This window comes from Phodopus roborovskii, unplaced genomic scaffold (assembly GCF_943737965.1).
Source record: "Phodopus roborovskii unplaced genomic scaffold, PHOROB, whole genome shotgun sequence".
NCBI classification, from domain to species: domain Eukaryota; kingdom Metazoa; phylum Chordata; class Mammalia; order Rodentia; family Cricetidae; genus Phodopus; species Phodopus roborovskii.
Window position 1 is genome coordinate 14,878,779 of NW_026126567.1, and position 27,956 is coordinate 14,906,734.

At 42.5% G+C, this 27,956-nt stretch overlaps 1 protein-coding gene across 1 annotated transcript in view; it reads left to right on the plus strand.

Annotated features, from left to right (window-relative positions):
• Sntb1 (syntrophin beta 1) overlaps nucleotides 1–27,016 on the plus strand; it is a 229,170-nt gene extending 202,154 nt beyond the window's left edge. Inside the window, exons 4-7 of the mRNA XM_051202446.1 lie at nucleotides 1,532–1,671; nucleotides 16,330–16,526; nucleotides 20,984–21,174; nucleotides 24,086–27,016. Coding sequence (XP_051058403.1) covers nucleotides 1,532–1,671; nucleotides 16,330–16,526; nucleotides 20,984–21,174; nucleotides 24,086–24,178 — 621 coding nt within the window. The 3' untranslated portion in view covers nucleotides 24,179–27,016. The remainder of the gene's footprint in view (nucleotides 1–1,531; nucleotides 1,672–16,329; nucleotides 16,527–20,983; nucleotides 21,175–24,085) is intronic.
• The last annotated feature ends 940 nt before the right edge of the window (nucleotides 27,017–27,956 follow it).

Consider the following 27,956-nt stretch of genomic DNA (forward strand, 5'->3'; position numbering starts at 1 on the left):
AAGAAGACAAAGGGTACTTAAATTATTAGTATAAAAGGCATTGTTGATTTATCTTATAATTTTTTACAAAGAACACCTTTTCAACATTATTCTTTAAAGAGATGGTGGGCCCACCACAATATCTCTATTTACCATCTGCCAGCTGTGGAGTGCATCAAACTTACTGTCCCATTTAGTCATTTGAGTAACACTGGGAGTCAGTGCTCCTCAGAAGGTGGCTCCCTGCTGCTTGCTCTGCACGGAATCAAGTCTGCTACAGATCTCTAACTCATCTATCTCCACACCATCCTCTGCGATGGATGCTAATAATTGCCCTTTTGCAGACACAGGAACTAAAAGGCAAAGGAGTTGGATGACTGACAGCTAGCGATCTCTGAAGCAGGATGTGTGCTCTGACTTCCCGGCTGCAGAGTCAACACCGCTCACCCCCAGTGTACATGTGTTTGCCAGGAAGGATGCAGAAGCAGCAGGAATAAGAACCTTCAAAGATGCACTGTTCACAAACACCAAAACTGTACTCAGGTCACACAGGGAATTTAGAATCTAAGTCAACCCCGGTACCAGCCGCACAGTTTCTCTACTTTGGTCACTGGCCATGATGCTGGTGTGAAAAGCAGTCACATGTATGTGCCTCCCCCTCTGTACAGATTTCACTCTGACAGTGAAGCCAGGCATGGTAGTGTAAGCCTGTCATCTTAAGAGGCTGGGGCAGGAAGACCCAGCCTAGCTGAGCAACTGTCATAAGGAAAAAGGATATAATTATACATAAAATCCGAATGAAAGGGACAGAGAGACAAGGTGGCTGAGCAGGTGAAGATGCTCGCCTCTAAGCCTGACGAGCTAAATTTCATCTCCAGAACCCACATGGCAGAAAGAGAGAACCAACTCCTGAAAATGATGATGTCTACAGGTCTCAGCAATGGGAGGGATGCACAAACGTATCTGGTCCAAGTATCCAATTGATGCTTCTATCCTGTTCCTAGTCAGTCATCTCATCCCTTTAGTTAAGTCGGTAGCCTTCATTGAGTATTACCGGATAATGGAAAAAGAGAAATTTTGAAGCAGTGCCTGAATCACAAGAGCAATTCAAGAGCAAGACTTAAAAGACTGTGTGTCTCACATCCAAATGAGGAGACATGTGCATCTGCAGGATATTTTTCAGTGCCTTTGGATAGCTGTTAAATTTTTCATAATAAATGTGCTATACCAGAGTGCTAATTCCCCCAACCATATGCATCCGGTGGTGAAATAAAGACTCAGCGATAACTGACAGGTGAGAACTGATGCAGATGAGCTACAGAAGTGCACCTCCTCCTCGGCTGTACAGACAGCACACGCCAGGGCCCTGGGAGCAAATATTTTCAGTGGTCAGGAACTGCTAGGATCATACTACAGTTATTCTTTGCATTTCAAGCCTGAACCAAAAGGCACTCATTTTGTTTGGTTCTCTGATTGAAGGGATGCCAATGTCACATTTCCCCACTCACCCCTGTCCTCCAGCTGTTTCACAGTTCTCTGCTTTCTGTTTCAGGTGCCAGGAGAGAGTGAGAAACAGTGGAAACCGGCCCTGGTTGTTCTGACTGAGAAAGATCTTTTAATCTATGACAGCATGCCGCGAAGGAAGGAAGCCTGGTTCAGCCCTGTGCATTCCTATCCACTTCTTGCCACCAGGTAGCCTTGACTGCGGGTGCGGGTGATGTTTCACAAGTTTGATAGTGTTTTAGTCACTTATAATTGTTTCAACACATTCTAGTGTTGTCTAATGGTATGGCCATGGCTGGGAGCTCCTTAAGAATACAGGTCCATATTTAGCCGGGTTAAGTTACCATTGCTAAACAAGACATCATGGAGACAACTTAATACCCACCTGTCACTAAGGGACCAAATCATTTGTGTGATGTCCCAAGACTGGAAATTTTCCTGGATAACCATTCTGTCCCCTTGGAAATGAGCTAAATGCATGTGTTTCCAGTGCTGGGGTCCAAATGCAATCATCAAGCAAAGATCTTTACTTGGCAACACAGCAAACAGCATGTGAGAATGCCCACTATGTTTGTGGGCGTTTCTAAAGTAAGTGCCTCCCTCTGTGTGTGTGACGTTCCCTCGGAAGTGGAACCACCCCATTTCGTCTGTCTCTTGGAATGTTTAATGCATACTAGCTACTCACATGAACTGCAGCTTTTCTTAGACTGCCTCACTGGGCTGTGATTGACACACAAAAGGCTATGTGTATAATGTATATAATTGGGCAAATGAAAAGGAATGCTAACATTCACAAAACCATCACCACAATCAATACCACGTTGCAGATTTACCTCCTCCAGAAAGTTCCTCCTACTCTCTTTATTTTGCATGATATGTACTTTGTGCATGATGGAAACTTTGTATCCTTTGGCCAATACCTCCAGCAATCTCACTTCTGGAGCTGTATTTAAAAGTATTAAACCTGGTACCTCAAAAAAACTAGCTAAGCTCCATATTCACTGCAGCATCATTGCTACCAGCCATGTCATGAAATGAGATCATAGTGCATCGTAGTTGTATCTTCTTCCTTAAAGACCTGTGTCCTTAGAAAACAGTGAATAAAACTCAAGTGTTGCCTTGAAGTCGCTGGAAATCCTTGGCCTGGCTTCTGCTGCTAGTTCTTTCTCTGTGTGGTTTGTGACAGTGGTCTGGCCTAATTCCTTCAATGGCACTGTGATTTTTCTTAGAAGATGGATGTGTGAACATAATAGTCATCTTCCTGACTTAGTCTCTGACAATAACCAAAGGCCTCCTTGGTTATCACTGGGTGAACAATTGGACAGTGTGCGGAAGGCTACTTTTGAAGTTTAGATGAGCAGGCACATCAGAGTGCATCTAAGTTTGGGCATCTGTCTTGAGATAGAAATATGGCAGGTCCCCAGTCCTAATAACAATTATAAATAATTGATTTTTCTCTGTCTAGTCTTGGTCCCACTGAACCTGTTTCTCTCCACCCAACTGGGTCCACACAGCCACTATAAAATAACCAATCTGAGACTGAATATCTATTTATAATTGTTTGTCCCTTGGCTTAGGCTTCTTACTGGCTAGCTCTCTCTTAATTATTTACCCATTTCTATTAATCTGTGTGTCTTCAATTGGCCTTTTCTTACCAGAGTCTCCCTGACTCTGCCTATTACCTCTCTCTAGCCTTGTTTGGATTTCCTTCCTGGCTAAATTCTGCCTGTCCATTGGCCAAGCAGCTTTATTCATCAACCAATAAGAGCAGCACATACTTGCAGCCTACAGTTGGACACCCCACATCATCAAAGCTTACATACAGGAAAGAGAACCAAAAGCAACAGATAGGCCTATCTCCCTAGACGTGGAAGAGAGAACAGAGGGGACTGAGGGGAAAGAAAGTATTAAACAGGTGTTTCTAAAGAACACCAAGAAGCAGGGATGATGAGATGGTCCAGGAGCTACCAAGGAGGATTGGACACGGCTTGCAAACCTCCACCTGAGCCTGCAGAGGACTCTAAGACTCCACTCTCCACCATGTCAACCACGAGTCAATTATGCCCACTTCAGCAGATTAAATGTAAATAAAACTAAAATCCTGCTTTCTGTCTTACTCAATACATCCCAGCACTCCATAGCTGTGTGCAGCTAGTGGCCACCATGATAAACAGCACATGTCCAAGATGCTCCCCAGACTACCGAGAGCTCTGTCGGCCAGTACTTCCTAGAGCATGTACACTGCTGTACACACAATGCCTGACTTCCGGTGGCTCAGCCTCGACTTTTTGACATTACGATAAATACCGAAATGTTGTACTTTAATAGAATCAACAACACCCTATATTGCTAAGTTATGATGTTAAGTTGGGTAAGTGTAACCAGTGAGTCATGGACTTGATATTTTCGGTGTATGGGAGGTTTATCAATATTTAATCCCATTGTAAATTGAGGAACACTACTGGTACATGGCTCCTTCAGAATCTGTCTCAACTCAGCTCGGTAAGCAGGGTTGCCCCTCCCCCAAGGAGTCCTTCAAGCAACTGAGGATTCGGGATCCTCTTTGGGGGTCTTAATGCTGGCTGCATTAGCAAGTTTTCCAGCTCCATGGTCAGGGCCATTACCAAAGAAACAGACAGACGGCAGACGCTCCTTAAAATCGAAGTCTCCAGAAGGAGAGTCTAAGGCTCAGAATATGAGTGTGGGATGTGAGATGCTTCCAGGGCAGGGATGCCAAAAAGTTGTGCTACAGCTTCACAGGTGACAGGGATATCAGGGATGGATTGTGAGCAAACCACACAAAGAGATCCAACGCCATAAATCCTCTTTGGATGTGAGAATGAAAGTGGAAAACCCCTTCAAGTATACAAATGTAGTTGGTTAAAATATTGGTGTTGGAGAGATGGCTCAGCAATTAGGGATGCTGACTGCTCTTCCAGAGGACTCGGGTTCAAATCCCAGCACCCACAGTGCAACTCCACAACTGTCTGTGACTCCAGTTCCGGGGAGTCTGGCATCCTTTCACAGATACATACACAGGCAAAACCTCGACGCACATGAAACAAAAGTCTTTTTAAAAAATAAATAAAATAAAATATTGGTGTCTACCACTAACCTTAAAGGAGAGCCAGTGGCAGGGCATGCATCCTCAACTCACCATCATCCTCCCAACTGAGACAGGATAACCACTGAGGTGCAAAGTGGAATCCATTTCGTAAGTGTACGAGGATAAAGTCAGGGCCGTGGGTATCACTCTGAACTCCATCTGGCAGTTGGGATGTTCAGAGTGTTTGGGTGGCTCGGCTTTTCTCACTTCACCCCCTCCAGCTAGCAGGCAACTCACTATGCGCTCCTGAGTTGTAGTCTGCAAATGTAACAGCAAAGAATTCTCATCTCAGTCTCTCGTCTCTCTCCTTCCAGAACAGTGCCTACCTCCAGGCCAACCAACCCTCCTGTCTCAGAGTCCTCATTTGTTAAATGCACTCAGTGGGATGTCTTTGCTATAAAGCACATGGGACAATGTGCTTTGGAGAAATGGGTTTTTAATAGGCTTTTGCCTTGGATACCAAACACTGTAGGTCATTTATCGTGTTCAGCTTCTCTCTGGAAACTCCATGAGAAGACTTTCATGAGCTAGACAACATAAACAAAACCCATTCCCCTCCCTATTGACTCAGGAGATGGTGCTTCTATGCAAATCCATGCAGGGCTTCCAAATGAGCCATGGAAGTCAGGGTTCCCTCCAGCTGTAACTGGAACTGTTCTCTGATGTCACACAAAACTGGCTCTTAGAGGTCTGGGGAGGGGGGATGAGGCTTTCAGTTTCTCAGCAAGGTCATTTCTGGTAGTGGTGGGAGCTAGAGAAAATTGTGGTCCTTCCTTGTAGCGGCTACACCAGCATGGAAATTCACACTGCTGCCCTAACGTCTTACTCATCTACTAAACCTTGTGTTTACCTCCTGCATCAGCTACTTCTTTGTTATTGTGACCAAATATCAAGTAAGAATGGTTTATTTTGGCTTGCAGTTTGATCCCATACAGTCTATTGGGCAGGGCGTGATGACAAGAGCATGATGTGTCCTTAGTTAGGGACTCTCATGACAACTTAATCCTGCACTTCTTGTCACTCAATCTCATGTCACAATGAAAGAAAGTGGTGTCTTGGGTCGCACTGCAAAGTGAACATGTGGTTGTGGGCGGTGTCAGGTCAGTTTCTGTTGGAATGTGGAGTCTTCCTCGCCTCTCTACTACTAGGTGTGTGTCGCCTCATCACTCCAGGGCTCCTTCCAGGTCACAGATTCTAGCACTTTCCAACCAGGCTCCACATGCCAGCTTTGAAACTCTAGGCCAATGTCTTATCTTTCTGCCTTCCACCATTCATCTGTAACTGGAGAGGCACTGTCTACACCTGCCTGGTTGGTTGCAATGATGGTTCCAGTAAGGTAAACTCTTGGAGTAGGATTGACATATGGTAAGTGCTCACACATTACTTTTAACCCTTTCTCTACTTGGTGTCCACAAGTATATTGCTTCCTTTTTAAAACACCGTAAACTTGTGGACCAACTAAACTTTGCAGGTGGCTGGTCATCACAGCACCACCCAAGACATCTTTCAAAAGCTAATTATCAAAACAGCAAAAGAATGAAACACAACGTCTCACAAGTATTTCTTTATCCTCTCATATTCGGGATTTAAGATTTTACCATTAGGGAAGAAAACGGGCGTTCAGAGTCTGGGAGAGACTGAGATAGAGCAACAGGGAATGGGGTACGAGCAACTCTTGAGGGCATGCACACAAAAGCTCAAAGGAAGCCCCATTAGTTTGCAAGCTAACTGAAAATACGTGAACAATGAAAATAAAAAGTCCTTTTAAGAATACTTCCATAAACAAGTTATGTTTGCTGGCACAGATAAGCCTTGTTTAAAGCCAGTGTGATTCTGAGCTGGTTGTCACTTCCCTGTCTGGAAAAAAAAAAAAAAAAAAAAAGTGGTTAATAATGTCTACCGCAGTAGGAAAGTTACAATATAATTAATGTACTATCATTCAAAACAGCACACAAGTTGAGAGTTTGTTATGTGAAATACATTTTGGAATTTTCTAGGGATTTGTAACATCTATATATAGATAATGTGATATTTAGGGGAGGTGGCCCTCACACAGAACACAGGAAATTCATTCATGTTATATGTGCATCTTATCCACATAGCCTCAATGGACCTGCACACAATAGTTTTGTGCACAAAACTGTTTCATGGTCACTTGGAGTTTTTTATTTGTGACATCAAGTTTAGTGGCCACAAAGTTGGTTTAGAGATTTGGATAAAGAACATTCAACCTGCAGTTAAACTAGAGAAATAAACAATCGAAATCCATTCTCCTTGAATCCCAGAGGCTGTAAGTCCAGGGGGTGGGTGCTGGTGTAGTCGTTTCTGGTGACGCTCCCCTTCCTGGTTTAGGACAGCTGCCTTCTTTCAGTGACCTCACAGAATCCCTTTCTTGGTACACATCTAAAGACGGGGCCAGTTCCTCAGTGTCTCTCCATAAAAGGATTAGGGTCCCATTCTTTATGACCACATTTACCTGAAATAGCTCCTTAGACGTCCTAATTCAAAATGTAGTCAGTCACTCTAGGGCGGTGCAGACCTCAGCATATGAATTCAAGATGGCGCATAACAACTTCATTCATTCACCACTTTGCTCAGAGCAATGAGCCGGACAGCTTCATTTAGCATAATGTCTTGGCACAAGCTACCACATGGCTTCTCCCTTCCCTTAGCAGTGCTGGCGAGCTTTGTCCACATTGTCACAGGTGCTGTCTTCCCTCACACACAGAGGGACTAGCTGGCACTACAGGCAACAGGAAAGAGGTTTCTTCTAAACTAGTTACTTCTTCACCCACTATAGCTGATTTATTTGGTTGAGTTTTTTTAAGGCCCAGACATAGATATAGTCATAGATATAGATATAGATGAAAATTTGATTGTTTTTCATAGTAGTCATACTAGAAGTGCTCACAGCACATCTTGGTGTCTATCACCACGCAGAGAAGTTTACAAGCAGGTCCTCTCTCCTCCTGACAGGCTTCTATATCTCCGGGCTTGGAGGATTTACAAGGCACCTCCAATTGACAACAACACAGTCAGGACATTTGCAAACATGCTGCAATGTTAGTTATTCTCACCCCTCTACTTTTTATGAGTCCCTAGGAAAACATATTTTGCCTGGCTAAAGTTTGCTTGAGATTGTGGAATATTTTTGCAAAGGTCTACTTATCCACATGGAGTAGAAGCATTTTATTGTTGTTGTTGTTGTAATTGGTAAGTCATTCGAGTCTTCAGAGAGTGAGGATTAAGGTCACAGTTTTTCTGGAATTCTAGAGAAGGTTTAATGAAGAAATTCTGCTCACTCAGTCCCAGTTAGTGAAAGTTTGGAAACACAAAGCTTGCAAAGGGAATGACCCTATTATGAGCCCTGAGTGCTGACCTGTGGTCTTGAGAGAAGGGTAGGACAGGCAGAGGAGGAATAGATGAGTTCGCACTTCTCTATTTTCATGCTACCTGGGAGCCAGGAATATGGAACATTGCTACCAAGCATGCTGGGTAGGTGCTGTTGCCTTAGAAATGAACCTGATTTCGAACACTAAAAGTAGTTGTAGCCTCAGGCCAACCTTCAAAAATTTAGAAACTCCTGCCCCTGGGAATGTGACCAATTGCATTTGTTAAATGTTAAACTAGAAACAGACTAAGGTGTTCACGCTCAGCCTGGAAGGCATGCTCACTCTTCGGGAATGTGACATATTCCATGGGCCTGCCCTAGGGTGGCGTGAAAGGATTAAAGGCTCAAGGATGTAGTTTTGTACCCAGTGAAATCATCAAGTGTGAGGTGTGCCTTCTCCTCTGGGCCTGAAACTCTCTTTGGTTTCTGGCTCCTGCCTTCCTGCCTACCTCCGGGCAGACCGGGAACTCACTATTTAGCTCCAGTTAAACTCCAGCTCTTGATTCCAGCCTTGAAAGTGCTGGCAGCCTTTGGCATTAGAAAAACCCGGAGTTGCATGTACCTGAGGCCTCGCTTATAATATGTTCTTGGGGAAATGATGGTCATGGCTCAACATCTTCGTATGTTTGATAGAGCAGTGGTCTCTTCTGCTTCCACACTTATTGCTAAGACTGATTGGAATTATATATATATATATATATATATATATATATATATATATATATATGTAAAGCCTAAGAATGAGACATTCCAGATGAGTGCTCAGTAAACAACACTGGCCATTGTCAAGATATGAAAATATAACTCAAACAAAAGTGTGAGTGGATGATAAGGAGCTTGACCTACATCATTCTAAAGGAACCACTGTGTTACATCAAAGATAGCTGATGTCTTAATATTTTTTAAGATATGAGAACCAGGATTAGGCAGAATTGTTGGGTGGTCTGTAGAGGGCAGGAAGTATATATGGGAAGAAGTGAAAGACGCATACCATAAGTCTAGCTCTCAATGCCACATGTCACAATACTGCAGGTAGGTAGGTGGCCAATGGGTGGCTTCCTTTGGAGTCATGCATGGTCAGAAACCAACACTGTAGAAAGAGATGACAACAGCAGAGTTTTTAACTGCGGAAAAGAGAAAGTCAGTCATTGTAAGAGGAGGTTGCTCGAGTGATCATACATGGTTCATTTCCCAGAGGACAGATCTGATTTTGATTGACATTGAACTACATGGAGATGATCTCAAAGATCTCTTTGGTATGTGGGTTCTATGCAAACTGGGGTACATGTCAAATTCATTGAAACATAGATGGGACAGGAAAATATTAGGAGATGAACAGAAGTTGACAAGTGCCATTCTAATAGTGTTAAATAATAAAAAGACAACTAACTTCAAAGAACCGTTTCCAAAGGCTTTGACCTGTTATTAAATGAGACTATCTATTAGGCTGCAAGTCTTGTTTAGCTGTGGTGAAGACCATAATATGAATAAAAAAATAAACCCATGGACGACCTAAAGTCACTTTACTTTGGCATTTCAGTTTTCTTCTCTGTCTATATGTGATGATCTGGAGTCCCCTGCCCCCTTCTAATGTAATAGAAAGAGTATGAACCCTGTAGGCTTGTGGACCTGGGTTCAAATTCTGAACTGTAAATATGGGTTGCTAGGCATCTAGTTGAACACACATAGATTCCATATTGAGCTGAAGCCCAGAATACCATGTTCAAAGCGGTACTGTAGAAACCGACACCTTGGTGTAAGCTTTCATTGGTGAGTATCCACCTTGTCACTCTTCCTACTGCCTCTGAAAGCTAGCCATGAAAGGTGACAGACAAACGAAGAAACGGATGGAGGACACTCACTCTTCTCCACTTGGCTAATACCAAGAAACAGTCAAGAGCGGGCTCCAAACGTCCATCCTTTCAATTTCCCGTGGTACATTCATCTCTGTGGCTAGTCAAAAATCTCTCGATGCTGCACACTTTCTGGGGATGGGGTCTTGAGAGACTTTCCCCACCACATTCACAAGAAAGAAATCCAGATAGTGAAAATGCAGCAAGGAATCAGCTATTGCTGGAGACAGGGAGGTCCCGGATTACCCCTCTCACCCAACTGTTTGATACTTGTTAATGATGATTTGTTCTTGCTTTGTTTCTGAGATGTCTGCGGACTGCTGGGTACCACTGGGGTGACCAATGGGTGAAAGTAGTTAGTGTCAACAGAAATTTTAAAAGATCCAGCCAGTGGCTCTTTCTTCTTTTCCTTTCCTTCCCTCCACCCCGCACCGTACCTCCTCTATCTCTTCTTTAGCCTCCTCCCTTTCACCCCTTTGTTCTCCTCCCTTCCCCTCCCCCTTCTCTTTGGTTTGCATTGTAGCATCTGTTGGGAGATGCTAATTACAGCAATTAAGTAAAATGAGTATGTAATATTGCTTAGCAACCCAGTTACCTAATATGTAATTTTCCTAATTTGGCTGAATCTGTGTGCTGCAACTGTTGTTGCCTTAATCAAGCATATTAATAATAATATTTGCACATGGAACATTTTATGCAACATTCTCTAACACCTATCTGGAATTAAATTAGTACATAAGTATCCCTTATGAGACAGTTTTTTTGCTTGCTTGTTTATTTTTCTCAGAATGCAGTCAGGCTAGGAACCATATCTGAGGACCCCCAATTAAATGTGTAGCCTAGGAGGGAGAAACACTTGCCATGATCTCCAGCAAGAACAACTATCCTAGAGCATTTTCCCTAAACCTGGGGGAGGGAGGAGGGATTTGTCCCGAGAGTGATCTTATTGGTGTATCTAGTCTAAGCTGAATGTAAACTGCACTTCAGACATGTGAAGCAGTGTGGGTGTGTATGTGTGTGTGTGAGTGTGTGAGTTTGTGTGTGTGTGTATGTATATTATGTGTATGTTTGTATGTGTGTGTGTGTATATTTGTATATATATATATTGTGTGTGTGTATGTGTGTATGTTTATGTATGTGTTTCCTGTGTATCTAAGCACATGTGCATACAGATACACATGAATATGTGTGAAGGACAAAGGTGGACACCCAGTGTCTACTTAACTGTACTTCATTTTGTTTTGGGGATACAGGGACTCTGACAAAGCCTGACTCTCAGGAATGCAGCTACAGTAGCTGGCCAGAAGTCCTGGGGATTCTCCTGTCTGACTCTCTCCTATCTGCATCTCTGCTGTCTCCATCTCTCCTGTCTGCATCTCTGCTATCTCCATCTCTCCTGTCTCCATCTCTCCTGTCTGCATCTCTGCTGTCTCCATCTCTCCTGTCTCCATCTCTCCTGTCTGCATCTCTGCTGTCTCCATCTCTCCTGTCTCCATCTCTCCTGTCTGCATCTCTCCTGTCTGCATCTCTCCTGTCTCCATCTCTCCTGTCTGCATCTCTGCTGTCTCCATCTCTCCTGTCTGCATCTCTGCTGTCTCCATCTCTCCTGTCTCCGTCTCTCCTGTCTCCATCTCTGCTGTCTCCATCTCTCCTGTAGGGGACTGTAGACATGCCAGGCTTTTACATGGGTACTGGAGCTAGACTCAGGTCCTTCCAGTTGGACAGCAATTGTTTTACTGACAGATGACTGATTAATTGCCCTACTCCCAGGTTATATGACATAATTTTAAGATATGTTTTTGATTTTCCACTTAGGAACCCATTGTATATGTATGTATATATGTATGTTGTGTGTATCTGTGTGTGTAATCCATGTCAATGAGTGGAAAAATCTTAATGACTTTAACTTTAAACAAAAAAATGAACCTCTAATTTTATTTTTTGTTGTTTTTTTTTTCTTTTCGAAATTTATTTATTTTTCTTATTTTACATATTGATCCCAGTTCCCTCTCCCTCCCTCTCTCTCTCCCACCCTCCCATGCTCCCCAGCCACCCTCACATCCCTACTCCAAATGACTTGACAGATTTTGTTGATCCCTCTTGGAAGGCCTCACCCTCCCTGTGGAGTAGGGAATAGGCCCTCCCTCCTGCCTCTAGGCTAAGGGAGTATCCCTCCATGGGGAATGTGCTTCCAAAGTCCTTTTGTGCACCAGGGATACAACCTGGTTCTACTGTCAGAGGTCCCTTAGACTGTCCAGGCCTTCTAACTGAGACCCATGTTCAGGGGGTCTGAGTCGCTACAATGCTGGTTTCCCAGCTATCAATCTGGGGGCCCGTTAGCTCCTCCTTGTTCGGGTCAGCTGTCTCTGTGGGTTTCTGTAGCCCGTGAACCTCTAATTTTCAAAAATACCTTTAATTCCCTAAGCTAGCAAGTTACTGATGAAAAACACCTTTGGCCAAAGAGGGAAAAAACAAAACAAAAAACAAACAAACAAAAACAAAAGGGGCTGTTAGGTGTCCTCAGGAACTAATTCATTTTCATTATTTTAAGTTCACATTCACTATTTAGTGAGCACAAAACCAAGTAATTAGATGGCCATTTGCTATTTCTGCTTTGAGAGACTGAGGGATTGGGGAGGGGGGGGGTGCCGGGTGGCTTACAGCAACTGTCATTAGTCACAACTTTGTATGTGGGTGTCCTCTTGATCGTCTGGCTCTTCATTTAGTCACTCAGTAATATTTACTGAGGTCTTCTCTTGCCCAGGAACTGTGTGAGGTACTAAGAATACAGTAAGGTATAATCTCTCCTACCTTGCTCTAACAATTACAGTGATAATGATAGTGTCCAAATCAGGGTTACTATTACTGTGATACAACACTATGGCTAAAGAAACTTGGGGAGGAAAGGGTTTATTCAAGGTGTACTTCTACAGCACTATTTGTCATGGAAGGAAGTCAGGACCAGAACTCAGACAGAGCAGGAACCTGTAGGCAGGAGCTGATGCAGAGGCCATGGAGGGGTGATCCTCATGACTTGCTCAGCCTACTTTCTTACAGAACCCAGGACCACCAGCCCAGGGATGCTACCACCCTCAATGGGCTGGGGCCTCCCCCATCAATCACTAATTGAGAAAATGCCCTGCAGGTTTTTAATTGAGATTCCTCCTTTCAGGTAGCTCTGGTTTGTGTCAGGTTGACATAAAACTAGCCAGCACAGATGGCCACTAGAATATATTATGTGCTAACCAAGACTACATGCATCATTTACAAGCCTCCGTGTTTGATCCTCACATGAGGTAGGAAGATTCTTATCCTTCCTTTGGAGTGGAGAAAATTGAGCTGAGAAGACTTTAAGAATGTACCCAGCTAACAAGCAGCAGAGCTGGAGATTAGATCTGAGTCATTGACTCTCTCCACTCTACCTCTTCCTATCTATGGCTTCAATCTCTTGCCTCTTCCCTTATAGTGTTACATTATCTTATTCAGCTTGTTGCGTTGGTTGGTTTCTCATTCATACTCTTAACTAATAAAAATGTAAGATACTGCAGGAGGTTGTAGTTTTGCTTCCAGCCATGGGGATGCACATCTTCATTTTATAAACAAGGAATAAAATCATCCTCAGTTTCAGAGGAAGCTTGGAAATTATGTCTGAATGGCAATTGAAAGCCTGTCTCAGGATGTGAGTGTGTTTTCCTTGCTAGGTAGAAGAGTTACCTTTTTAGGATAAAGCATTTCCTTGGTTGCTATAGTTTAGTTCCTATTACAGATAAGAGACAGAGGGTCATATTTTTTAAGGATACACAAATAACCTAAAACGTAAAATAATTGAAAGATAAATAGTAGCTATTTCTGGCTTCCCCTGAGACTGCAAAACAGGAAAAATATCTTTGGGAAGAATCTTGGGAGGAGTATAAAAATGCTATTCCTGGCAGAATGGGGGAAAAAGAAAACTCAGGCAGAGAGACATTATCCCCACCTTTTCAGTATCCACGTCCACTGATATTTATTCGGCATTCAGTTCCCCAAATCTACCTATGTTTCTTAGGATGGGCTACAAATAAAGGGCCTGTTGGGAAGCCCTTTACTGGGCCCAGATTTTCAAAAACATTTCAAAATAGATCAACTGTATACCTGCATAGTTTCCATTGCAAAATTAAACTTGAATTATAAAGACATTTAAAAAGCATACAACCGTGCTGATATCCAACCTGCATCTATCATGTGTCAAGAAGCGAGTTGAGCTCATTTAATCAAGGAGGCATCAGAGCAGGCTCTTATTCCAGTGACAAAGTCTACTAAGGAACCTGAGGAGGGGCCTGACCTCAAGAGGAGGCACCGTGCTTGCTGTGAGCTCTACTATCAAGACAACTGTATGGGCTAGGGAAATGGCTCAGTGGCTTAAAACACCTGCTATGCAAACACAAGGACGTGAGCTGAGATCCTCAGAAGTGCCTCTTACCCATCTATGATCCCTGCACTGTGGGCTCCCTGGGGCTTGCTAGGCAACCAGTTTAACTGAAAACATGAGTTCCAGATTCATGGAGACTCTGTCTCAAGAGAGTAAAGTAGAGAGCAGTAATAGGGAAAGAAACTTCTTCTGGCTTTTGTATGTGTAGACCATGCGCACACATACACATCAAGTCTGTTCCCTGAAACGTGTTTGTCCAGCAGTTGTCAGCTTTGACACCTGAACAATAGTGCTTACCAAGTGATCACATTCTGGAACAATGGTGCTTATCAAGTGATCACATTCTGGCACCTGTAGCCTTTGTTCCTACCTCAACTAAGTTAGCAAGGGGAAATCATGTATTCACCATGTGCCTCCACCTAGAAGAGCCAAAATCCAGAAAGGGCATTAATGACTTAGGTTCTTGGTGCTGCTGCAGTTCTGGTGTGATCTGATCTGTGTGACGAGGACAGGGCTGTCACCTGTTTAATTCCCATCATGGGGTTTTGGTTCAAAGTGTTGCCTGCAGCCCTGACTGAGTTACGCCAAGGCAAGGGCCTTCCCAGGCCTTGCTGTGTACTCCTCCTGAGCAAGAACATGGATTGCTTTGAAGCTTGGTTGTTCTTCAAGAAGCATCACTTCTGGGTTTGTTTTGCAACCTTTCTCACATTCAAGTCAACATCACTAATAACCAAAGATACAGAGTTGGTTCTTCCTGTATCAGTCCATTGCACGGGCATCTTTGCATATTGAGGCTGGCTTTGCTTTCTGAATCCTAAAGCTAACTTTACTAAATCATAAATAAATCACCACAATTCCCCTTTTTTGTTTAATACAAAAAGAAGAAGTCTACAATAGGTACCCTGAGAACAGGGGCTGAAATAAAGAGATCGTGAATCAGGATGAGTACAGGGCTCTCCTTTCAAACTGTGGCTCTTCAAGGCTTGATCCATTTTGATCCACCTTGCTTTGAGACTTGAGTGGGCCGTGTGTAAATAAGCATTATAAAGAGGCACTACAGACTGTGGCTTAGAAATTTTTCCTTTCTGCATTGAAAGTTAAGATGTTCAACTTTTCAGATTTCCTTACACATACTTTAACCCTCAAGGTAACAAATTCTTTGCCTAAAGAAAGTAATGCTCACCCAATAGGTGGCTATTTTCAGGCAAATAGTAGTGTTGCTTTCCATATTGGGTAAGGATGAAAATACAAATACCCTGGAGAGAAATGACATGACTAACGTGAGCCACTCTGAAGAGGAGGCCGAAATATCAAGCAGGAGAGAGCGTGATTCCAGGGGCCATGTGAGAAATGAGAGCCAGCAGTGCTACACTTTGATTCTTCCTGATTTAACTCTGGCCTTTCAGGGAATTATTTACTATAGAAGTCACGTTTTACACCAAGGAGACGCTCTGAAGTCAGTGTGAAAATCTTTTGTAACTGGAAAATAACACTTCTGAAAATTCCCATAAATGTCCACTAAAGGGCAACCCTCTATCCTTTCCTTGTAAGTCTAACATTTCTCGTTCTTTCTCCAGCTTTGGTGCAGAAATAGATTGCTCCCCACTTGTTTGCTTGTCTGTAGGGCCTGCCTGCACAACCGCATGGTACCCAGAGGTGTGTTCAGTACAGCCAGCTATGGGACGTGACAAATTGAGTCTCACGCCCATTTAGTACAATAGATTCATCTTCCTTTCTTGTGACCAGGAGGGAATATGCATTTGCATGGTTGGAATTGGACCAGTGAGAATTTTACACAGAATTCCGGTCTTTTTTTTTTTTTTCCCTCACCCATTCACCTATTTGTTTATTTACTAAGCATATTTGGATTTGCATAAGGTATGTCTTGTTATTCAAATATTCTGCATATTTAACCAAATGCACACACGGTTCTCGATGGTGTTCGATCTTGGGGAGATGGTGGGAAACCAGTCACGTCTTGGCATCACAGCGATGAGGGCAGTGCGTCACTTTGGGGCTTTTACTAGCTGATGTGCCAGGTGCAGTTTTTAAAAGTTCTCTCCTTCTTTCCCTCACCCCTCCCCTCCAGGCTTGTCCATTCAGGTCCAGGGAAAGGATCACCCCAGGCTGCCATGGATCTATCCTTTGCAACACGAACTGGTACTAAGCAAGGAATTGAAACACATCTCTTCAGGGCAGAGATCAGCAGGGACCTCTCCCACTGGACAAGGAGCATAGTACAGGGGTGCCACAATTCAGCCGAGCTTACTACTGAAATCACCGCTGGTGAGTACTGCTGCCTACGAGCTGACACACAAATACAGGAAAGATGAATCCTCAATGTCTTTCTATCACTGGTCTTTGAGGATGTTTAAAATTCTAGAGTCAAACTTGTTTTTTGTTTGTTTGTTTGGTTAGTTGGTTGGTTTTTGTTTTTTTCAATTAGGCACTGTTTGCCCTCATGAGACATAACTAGGGGCTTTTCTTGTATACCACCTCATCTCATCTTCATTAAAGAGATGTTGGTAACTTGGAGGATTACTTCCCATCCTCCTACCTATGACCCCATGGATAACTTCCAGAAGGAAAGGAATTTGGGGCCATAAACTAAAAGGGTTATTGGTAATGAATAGTAGGACCTGAATCTGAGTAAACTGGGGACTCGGTCCATGAGGAACAATAGGAATGAAGGGCATCTGAGTGGTGGTGGGGGATTAGAGCCAAAGGAAAGTTCCAGAACTTCAGCAGAGCTCTCTCTGTCCCTGTCACGAATGAAGGGGCAGAAACAGGTAGGGAGAAGTCTGCTGTCAGAAACAGCTCATCAATTGTGTTACCTTTCGAGTTCCCTTGCCAAATGTGCTAAAGAGCTACTTCTCAGGAGGGTGTCCATCTGTGACATGTCCATCAGGCTCCACTGTGTGCCACTGCGATCTCGAGGATCAAGTCTCCCCACAGAACAGCTAGAGAAGACATCCCAAGATTTCCCTGTACCAATAAATAACAAAACTGTAATTTTCTACTCAGAGGCATGGGCAGCCCTCTCCTCCCTCAGATTCACATGATTGTGTGGTGTGTGAGAATTCTCACTAACAAGTTTCAGGAAGCAGTGATGCTACTAGACCATGGGACACTCTTTGAAGAGTACTGGAGTAGGGTACCACTTCTCAGTTACCCAGGAACATGCTAAAAGATGGGGCACAGAGAAGCATGTGGCAGGGCTTTTCCACATTGCTTCTAAATGTGTAGTACAAATTCTGCTGCAGTATACCCAAGATAACCAGTGCCTTTCATTTCATTTTTTAAGATTATAATTTATTTTTTAATGTTTTTATTATTTTTCTCTTATTTAACATATTGATCCTAGTTCCCTATATCTCCCTCCCTCTCTCTCTCCTTCCCTCTCTCCCATTCCCCCTCACAACCTTCCCATCCCATCTCCCTACAACTCTACAGAGAGGGTGATGCCTTCCAGGAGTGAATCAACAAAATTTGTTAAGTTATTTGGAGTAGGCAGCAGGTCCTCCCTCCTGTCTCTAGGTTAAGGGAGTATCCCTCCATGGGGAATGTGCTCCCAAAATCCCTTCATGCACCAGGGATACATCCTGGTTCCACTGTCTGAGGTCTCTTAGACTGCCCAGGCCTTCTAACTGAGACCCATGTTCAGGGGGTCTGAGTTGGTCCAATGCTGGATTCCCAGCTATCAGTCTGTGTGTGTGGGGGGGGGGTCCATTAGCTCCTCCTTGTTCAGGTCAGCTGTCTCTGTGGGTTTCTGTACCCTGGTCTTGTCCCCATTTTCTTATCACTCCTCCCTCTCTGCATCTGGATTCCAGTTCGGCTCAGTGTTTACCTGTGGGTGTCTGCTTCTGTTTCCATCAGCTACTAGATAAGGTTCTATGATGGTAGATAAGTTAGTCATCAATCTCATTATCAAGGAAGGGCATTTATGGTAGCCTTTCTACTGTTTTTCAGATTGTTAGTTGGGGTCATCCTTGTAGGTCAAACTAAATACAAGGAGGAACCTAAGATATTCATACAAGGTCCCTCTAGAAGAGGAAAGAAACAAGATCTCCTGAGCAAATCCGGGGGGTTGGGCAATGAGTGGAGAGGGAGCTAGGAGAAAGAGAAGGGGAGGAGAGGAGAGCATGTGGAACTAGGAAGACTGAGTCAGGGGAGGGATAGACGAGAGAGAGAAAAAAAGAGATACCATAAAAAAGGGAGTCATTTCATTTTTTTAAGATACTATGTTACCATGTAGTTTAGGCATGCCTCAAACTGACCATCTTCACAGGTTCTGGGATTAGAAGCACGTGCCACCATGCCTGGCTTGATCACTGTCTGTGACTGGTTATCTTAAAACTACTTTGTGTCCCTACATGTTTCCTATAGCTGCTGATGACCTGTTGGGAGTGTTCCTGAAAGCTGTGTGCCTGCGGTATCTGACAAGAATGACGGGCTGTGAGCATGAGAGTTGGACAGGACTCAAACCATTCAAATGCTAAGCTCAATAAAGTTACACACGTAGTATCGGTGAAGTAGAGACTCCATGCAATGATTTTAGGGAAGAGTGAAGAAGTCCAAAAGAATTTTGTTGTTGTTTTCTGTGTTTTTATACGTCCTACTTAGTATGTAGATGCTATCTCCCTTGATAGGAAAATGCCAGCTCTGGTGACATAGTAGCTAAAGGAGAATAACAAGGAATTGGGTAAACTGAGCTAACAGGATTGTAGCAGAAAAGTGATGGAAGCGATTAAAGGCAACCCAGTTGCAGCTTGGACGATGCTGACGATGCCTCCAGAGACTGGGGGGGGGGGCTGTGGAGATGGGGGGAGGAAGATGTCTGTTTTCAACAGAGCTTGCTTAACATGGTCATATGTCCAGTTTATCCCCTGGAGATTGAGAACATCTTTGGTTAGCTGATCCCACCCAGTAAAATCCACAGATGCCATTCGAGATCCGCTGGAATCAAAGCCCACCACAGCTTGTTCAGAACAACTAATCACATGGCTTCCAAGTTCAAACGTGCGGAAAGCTTTGTTCGTACAAAGCCGTGCTTAGAGCTTATTTACATGTGCTGAAGGTGTAAGAAATGAAAACCTGCAAAAGGATGGGACGTCACTGCCAGCTTTGTGACATTCTCCTTTGCTGTCCCTGGACTGGGGGTAGGGTGGCAGAGGACAAAGCACTCAGAGCTGTCAGAGAAACTTTGTAAAAGACCAGTTCGTAGAACAATAAAAAATTCTTAGAGGAAATCAGGGAAGGGGCATGTGTGTTCATCAGAATTCCATTTGAAAGGGTCCCTAACACAGTGGCCAATACAGGTCCCCCAATGTCTGAAGGTAACCCTATCAAGTTGTCGTCATCTGTCACCATTCGAGATAGAGGAAGGCTGAGAAACTCACTGTCAAGGTCCTGCCCCAGAGACCTCTGCATCTGAGTGCCAGGGTATGAGGAAAGGAAGACGAAACAGGACAAAGGACTTGAATTTTCAAAGCCAAACGTCGCGGGTGGCGATAGTCTCCTCTCTGAGCTTTAGTTTTTTTAAGCCCTCTAATCTTAGTGAAATATTTCTGCTTCTGAAGTGAGGAGTGAAATTGTATTCGGTATATTTAGAAAGCAGAGCAGAGTTAAGGGTGACACAGAGTGGTTTCTCAATTAATGACACTGTCGTGAGTCAGTGCTGTTCTTAGCCCCACCCCAGCAAAGAAAGTGTCCTGGATTCCTTAAAAATCCTGTTAAGTATAGGTCAAGGCCTGAATCAATCGACCTACAGAGATGCGTTAATGGTGTTTTATGAGGGAAACTAAACCCAGTCTGATAAAGGATACATGTGTAACTCTTCCTCAATAAGAGCTAGGGTTCTAGCAACTGCCCCCTCTCTTTCCAGGAATAGGCTTACAGAACTACACTATTCAGGCTTCCTAGCATTCTAACAAGGTTTATTTTTTTGTTCCTCTGGAATGGAGGTGACCTGTGCTTGCCCCCCACTGCCAAGCTTCTGGACATCTCACACAAGCAGGGGGACAGAGAAACATTCCTCATAAAAGGTGTCACACCACAAATCTGTCTGCAGCAACATTTCCTGGGCCCAAAATCTTAAGGGAAATTAAAGGAAAACTGTCCTTTCAGTGTCTGAAATAAACTTTGTTGGGACTTTTTTAAAAGGTAGATTATTTTTAAACTGCTCACTTACGACCTCTTAAATATGTTCCATGTGATGACTTCTGTAGCAAAAGGAGGTTAGCCTCTTTCAACCAATAGCTGACAGGACTGTGTGTGTGTGTGTGTGTGTGTGTGTGTGTGCGTGTGTGTGTGTGTGTGTGTGTGTTTGCACACATGCGCATATGCATGCATGCTTTCATGCATAACCATGAAGATGCTATGATGGTGGTGGTAATGATGATGTCTGGGTGACTTACTTTATTAAAATAAAATGTCTGTTGTGTCTGACTGAAAGCCAGACCCACTTGGTCATGGGAAGTCAAGGATGCCCTTCCTGTTAACATACACATCAGAAGACTAGATAAACACTGGATACCAGAAAACATGTACTGAATCCCAATTCCTAACCATTGCCAAATTTCAACATCAAATTCAATCCAAGAAGTGTAGGGACTTTGTTCCTCTTTTCCTCACTTTAATAAGAACTTTGTGGGTGGACACTAGGTTGGAGAAACTATAACTGTTAAGTGCCCAAGTAAATGGATTGATGGATTGATTTCCCCCGTGTCTCCCCCCAATCCCAGCCTGTACCTACAGAAACCAGGAATGCCGCTTGACCATACATTATGACAATGGATTTTCTATTTCTACTGAGCCTCAGGAGGGTGCCTTTCCCAAGACAATCATACAGTCCCCTTATGAGAAGCTCAAAATGTCTTCGGATGATGGAATCAGGATGCTCTGTTTAGACTTTGGAGGCAAAGAAGGAGAGATTGTAAGTGTGTTTTTCTCATGACCATATGATTTCATCCGCTTCATTATGGAACACACCTGTAATGACTCGGAAATCCTGGACTGCCTTTCCAGTTTTACACACCCAACTGATAGCACACTCCTGGTGTAGTTGCAATTTGTGAAGGCAGGATTGGATTCAGAAGTTTCAAACAGGTCCAATTATCTCCAGTTCTTTCCTTTGGTTTCATTTTTCATTAGAAAATGACATAAATATTTGAATCTAGAAGGAGGATGCTTCATAAGGTTAGTATTAAATTCTTATAAAAAAGGATTTCTGAGGTGCCTTAACTTATGTACCATTCATTTTAAAGTTGCATGAAGCAGCTGATATGACCTTGGCATTGTGTCAGGTGATAAGGATGAGGGAAATTATGTAAAATAAGCACTGCCAAGGCCAAAAACCTAAAGTCAGTCGGGGAATAGACAGTAGACATCATTTCAGGGGGTACAGACAAAGCTACCAAAGTTAGGAGCTACTATCAAGCTATATTCATCTAAGTTAACCAATTCCTGGTTAAGGTAACAGCCACATACCTCACACCCGTGTACACAGTCCTTATGTTTACATTAGTGTTTTCCTGTGGTCATTGTTCCCCAACATAGTAAATATTTGTATGAAACCCAGTTTCCCAGAAGGTGACAAGGGCACATTCTTCAGTCTGCAGACAATCGTGGCCCATGGCATTTCTTAGAAGATGAAGAATGTCACTTAAACTGTCAAGTACAGAACTGCAGGCATGTCCTTGAATTTGCAATAACTAGTCTCCCTAGCCATTGTGTCCATCAGGAAATATGTATTGACTTCCTGCTACAATAGGAACAGAGAAAATTCAAAACACACAGGTTAATCCCTAACCAAGCCAAAACAAAAACAACAGAAAAAACAAAAACCAACAACAGCTGTTTCCATTCAGCTACTGGACTTCCACTATCCCTCTTTCCTCTACCTGCTTCTTGTCACAAGTTGTACGGGTGTTTCTTCTGTGGGCTTTACTAGGAACTATTTGGATAGTATGTTGGAGTTCCCTGAAGAAGCTGACTAGGGAACAGAGTTAAAAGGCCTTTTACCTCAGACCTAGGCAGTCCCACATCACGCGACACTACTGACCTCAGTGCAAGCCCAGGCTGTTTCTAAGGATATTTTGGGCAGCGATGACCACTTCCAAGATGAAGGCTGACAGCAGACTCTTACTCACCATCTGAGAATAACCTTTCAGTTTGCATTGGATTCTCAGCGTTTTGGTCCATTTTCCAGTGGATCCTCTGAATTTTGGTTTTTGTTGTTTTTTGTTTGTTTACATTTCTGTATTCCAGCTCTTTAAATGCAGCCTAAGGTCATGACTCAAATGAGGTAGTGACAGGAAAGTCCCTTTCATTAAAACACTTTTCATTCATTCCTGGCCTACCAATTATCCATCTGTGTGCTCGTTCTTAAAGGCAACTGCTTTATAGCAAATTGAGAACAAACAAATTTGTCTCTTGTTTAATCCTTGCTTGTATCCAATGCTAATTTGTTCCTTTTATTGCTTGGGATTCAAGTCACCCTATGTATAAACTGCAGAGATTGAGGGAGACAGCTTTTAATGCCACTTTTCAAAATTGTGTCCTCTTTTAGTGGCATGGAATATGGCAAATAATCTCCAGCTATGATGTCGGATAGATTTCAGTGTGAGTTCACACTTCCTTACTGACTGCAAAAGTTGTGGTTTCATAAAGTTTAATACATGTCTAGATCTTAGCTTTACCTTTTGAGAAATGCAGACAGTGTTAATTGCTATTTCGTGGGGATTTGACTATGAGGGATTATCTTGACTGCATTAAGTGAGGTAGAAGTATCCCCACCACCCCAAACACACACACACCATACCACAATGGGTGGCACCATCCCCTAGCCAGGATCCTAGAGCTGCAGCATGCATTCATCCTAATTCCTGCTTGGGTATCCATTGTATCCAGCCTAGCTGTTGGAAGCTCCTGTTGCCTTGATATCCCCACCATGATGCACTATGCTTTAAACTGTGAGTTAAGATACACCCTTAAGTTGCCTTTGTGAGAACATTTTGTCATAGCAACACACAATAAAACAGAAACCAAGACACCACCCTATAACAACACTATCTTAAGTTTGGTAGATGCTCTGGCACACTCACTTTGTCCTCATTGCACAGAAGTGCCACCATCAGAACAAAACTTAGGACAGCAGAGATTTCCCAAAATTTTCTAACTCGGGTCAAGTGATAATTCACCTTCTGAAGGTGTTTGATGCTCTAGCCAGGCCCGTTCTGGGTTGTACATGAACCACACTGAGAAGGCTAATACTTTCGATGTCACCCTCAGGGAGATGTGATCGATATGTCCACAATGGCTCAAGAGTAGACGGTGGTAAAGACGGGAATGTTAAGTATGAGCACTGTATTCTCAATTCACAAGGCAGTTTCACATGCAGGATCTTATTTAATACTCTAATTGCCTTGCATATTAGTAGGGCTGAGAAGAATTTTAAGTGAGTTGGCCAAGATTAGACATAAAAAAAAAATGTCAGAAGCAAGAACCAAACAACTTGAGATGTGAAATTTGAACTGCTACGTGCTGCATGAAATTCAGCACAAACATCTCTATTGTGGAGTTGCAAACAAACGGTTTAGACAAAGAAGAAGTTCCCATCGGTATTTATGGAATTGTCATAGGTAAATTCATTAGAAGCTGTTTTAGACAAAAAGTTATGGGAGATATAAGGAACATTTGGGAGCGTCATTCCCTTATCTCACTGCGAACAAAGATTTAACACTCCAAAGTGAGGACTGTGTGTAGGGTGGCTCGATGTGAAAATCACTATGCTACACCAGGCATTAATTGAAGCTCTCTCATGCTCCCCTCTTTTTAAATTTCAGCAACTCGACCTTCACTCGTGCCCCAAGCCAATCGTTTTCATCATCCATTCCTTTCTGTCTGCTAAGATTACAAGACTGGGCTTGGTGGCCTGAACGGAGAGGCGACTTGCCATAGGAAGGAAAGACTGCAGTGACACAGGACTGTGACATCAGGCAGTGCACCAAATGTAGCATCAGCAGCCAGCTTCGGGTCTCAGGAGTCACGTGTAGTATCCCAGGCTCCTCTGCCAGTTTGGGGAACTGCAAGGGACACCCTAAAGGAAATACCACAAGAGATGTCAGACTAGAACTTCTTAAAACAAATCGAGGTTAAGGGGGTGAGGGCAAATGAATATCTTCTACATAGTGGCAACCAAGGATATGGCCATTACAGTAGCATGTGTAGATCTTGATCATATCCATTTCCAGGCAACCGGTCCACCCAGGTAAGCCAGAGCTGAGCAGATGAGAAATGCAGAGTCTCACCTACACTTCTACCTGCATTAATACTGCTCCCTTGCTTCATTATGATTGATTTTCTGATTCAAGTAGAGCTGATTTTCATTGGTAGGAAGAGAAAAAAAAAAACAAGAAAAGAAAAAAGAAGAGGAACAGTAGGCAAAGAGAAATCTGGCTTTTATTTAAGAATGAAGCATGTTATTTAATTTTCTTAATGAGTGAAGTTGGTGTAGAGTGATTCAAAAGTGTTCTTGTTCGTTCACATAGGCTGAACAGAAATGAAATAAGGCATTGGATACTGAGCTGAGCTTTAAGCTGGCAGAATCTGAGCCAAAGTGGACTGTTGCGATTACGAAGCTTTCCTAAAGAGTTGCATATTCAAATGATGACTAATTCAGACACTGCACTTACACCACGGATTCTGTCTCATAACCAAAATCAATCCCCTTATTTACAGAAATCAAATTCTGAGCAATTCTTTAAAAAGACTGCCATTACACATGTATGCACATGCGCATGCGTGCACACACGTGTGCACACACACACACACACCACTGGTCACACAGTCGGTGTTTAGCTATCTGCATTTCACAGTGTTCAGTGGAAGTACCTTTCAATGGTCCTTGTTTCTGCCTGTGCTTGCATGTGTGCATTTCAAAGTAAGGGAGATGCTGTTTTAGACGTACAGAACCAGAAGTTTAATCAAATCTACAGATAGCATCTACATTAATTTTGGAATTTCAGAGGAATAGTATAATGACCTGATATTTTTCTACAAGCATATTTTGAGGCAATATCTAGCCTATTAGAACTTATTGCTTTTGCTTTCATTTTTCCCTTTCAAGAATCATTCACTAAAATCTACACTCGTTATTTGATTTTGGAGTTACTTTTCACAAGCCCTGAAAATTAGCCATAGAGTTTATGATTCTTTTTAGTTCTTCTTTTCCATATAGTTTTACATTAGCACATGCTCTGTGTCCTGCCTATGTGTTGGAAGAGTCATAGTTTAGCAGACACCTATGCAAAGTGAAACAGCCTAAATGCCTGTGATTCAGCTTCCTCAGATGTGTGGGTTTACTGAGTTGCAGTTGTATTTTAAACCATCAGTTTCCTGAAGCACATCCCATATAATCATTTCCAAGGGACACTGAGCAGTATTCTCACTGGGGTGGTGATTTAGGGGCTTGGTGATGAAGAAGCAACTTAAGACACATTAGGGCTTTGTTGGGGTTGCTAGCCTCCCCCAAAAATCCTGGTCTTCGTTGATCACAGTCTTCAAGATAGGGGTGAGAGTTCCATGCCTTGCACTTCTTTGCAATGGGGACTCTGTGAAGCTAGTAGGTTTTATGGACAATACTTTAGCAAATCCACCATAGGACATTGACTTTTGGTTGGTTTCTTATTTTAAAATGTTGAAGAGTGAAGGCCAGCTTTAATTCTGTGGGAAAGCGTTGATGCATTTGTAAATTGTATTGCACACTTTCACACTATATATTTTCAGAAATCACTGGAATGTTGTTATACAAGAGAACTATACTTATGTATTGTAAATAACATGATACATATATTAATGCCAATAGTTTCATTCAACAATATGTAATCTAAGGTGCTCGGTACTACATGAAGTTTGAGTTAATTATTCAAGTTGCAAAGATTCTATTATATATTTATAGACAAATTAAATTGGTCATAATTACAGACGTGGTTTCTTTATTGCTTAAGTTTTAGACTGATATCTGTGTAAGAGTCAACAAAAACTGTCTTCTCCATTTTTAAACTTTTAATTTAAATATTTATATTTTAGGAAAATATATTTGAATAAGATCAATGCATTTTTCTGAAGTAAATTAAAATGTGTTATTAGCAGGAAATAGAAAATTTTACTAAGAGAACTGTGTATATGAATGATTTTTTTTTCTCCTAATTAAGGTATATCATATCAGAGTGGCTATGATGAGTCAGTTTCAAATACTATAATTTCTCAGCTTGGATTCTAAGCATCATATTTAAATAATGACTTTATGGTGTATTTTTCATTAGTGTCTTGGTCAATGAATCAAATTAGTCACTTGGGAGAATTCTTTCTCAGTTTGCTTTGTTCTTAGTTCTGTGAATTATAGGACTGATGATGCTTGTACCTGGATGAAAACCAATACAGGTGAACAATCCTCTGTTAGTGGGTTGTTGCTCAGTTGCCAGAAGAGTAAATTCATTGGTCTGGTAATATGTGCACACTACTTCCTCATCGTATAGGCATTTGAAGAAGACCGATAGAGATGTCCTTTATTTCTAACACAATCTCAGTAATGGAAATCAAACTATTCAATTATTATGAAGCACCCAGACAGAGGTATTTAATGAATGGCATCAATGAAGGGTGGGGGTGGTTTTGGGGGTGTATCTTGAATTGATTTTTAAAATCTGTTTGTGTTTATAGACCCATGAACATCATGTACAATTTATATGTAATTAAATAAATATTTGCTTCAGCTCTCCAGTGCAGAAGCTTGTACTTTAAGTCCATCGTGGGTTGAACTGACTGGATGGTGTCTTCATGGCAGTCTTAGAGGTTTGCGTGAGTGTGAGAGACCATGCTTCTTTCCCATCAATGTAGGTCTTACAAGTGCTGATGGGGTAAAGGAATGCCACTAGCAACACCTGTGCTTATTTTATTTCACAATCCGTTTAAAATATAGCAAATGCTGACAGATTCCTCAAATTATTAGTATTTCCCCTTAACTATTCATGTGAATGTAATTTCAGATAGGTTGTTATCTGCAATTTAAGGCTTTCATTTTTAACTAAAACGTGACCCCTGCACCAAACTCCAAATATTTTCATACTTGGTTGTACTACGTTTGGCTTCTGCAGCTATTTCTTCTGTTGCAATAAATGTAACAGGCTGGTATTTAGAAGTCTAATTGATATTTTTATCGGGATTGAGGTTAGATTTAGAATCACAGAGTCTGGGACTTCAAAAGACCTAGAAGCTGTGGAGCTTATTTCTGCTCCCAGTTTATTCCCATGTGCCACCTTTGTTCCTATGATGCATGATCTGCTAGTCACACAGCAACATGATGCTGACATAGACAACTGCACACACACACACCAATTAAAACGTTTTTAAAGTTCATTCCACCAAAACTCATTTCACATGCACACTGTATCCCAGATGCTGTATTGTGGGCTGCACTGACCTCTCTGCACACGCCGCTGAACTCAGGAATCTCTCCTTGAACACTTTGCTGTTGTCCATCCAGCCTGAAATTGAAAATTTCCAGTATGAGGACAGCACACTCCTTATCTCTCCGGGCAGGCCCACTCATTAGCTGGGTGGCTAGAGTTCTTTGAAGCATCTTTCCTTCTTGGTGCCAAAGCTTCTATTTGTCTACACTCATGACCCCTGCTGTACCCTAGAAAACACTGGAAG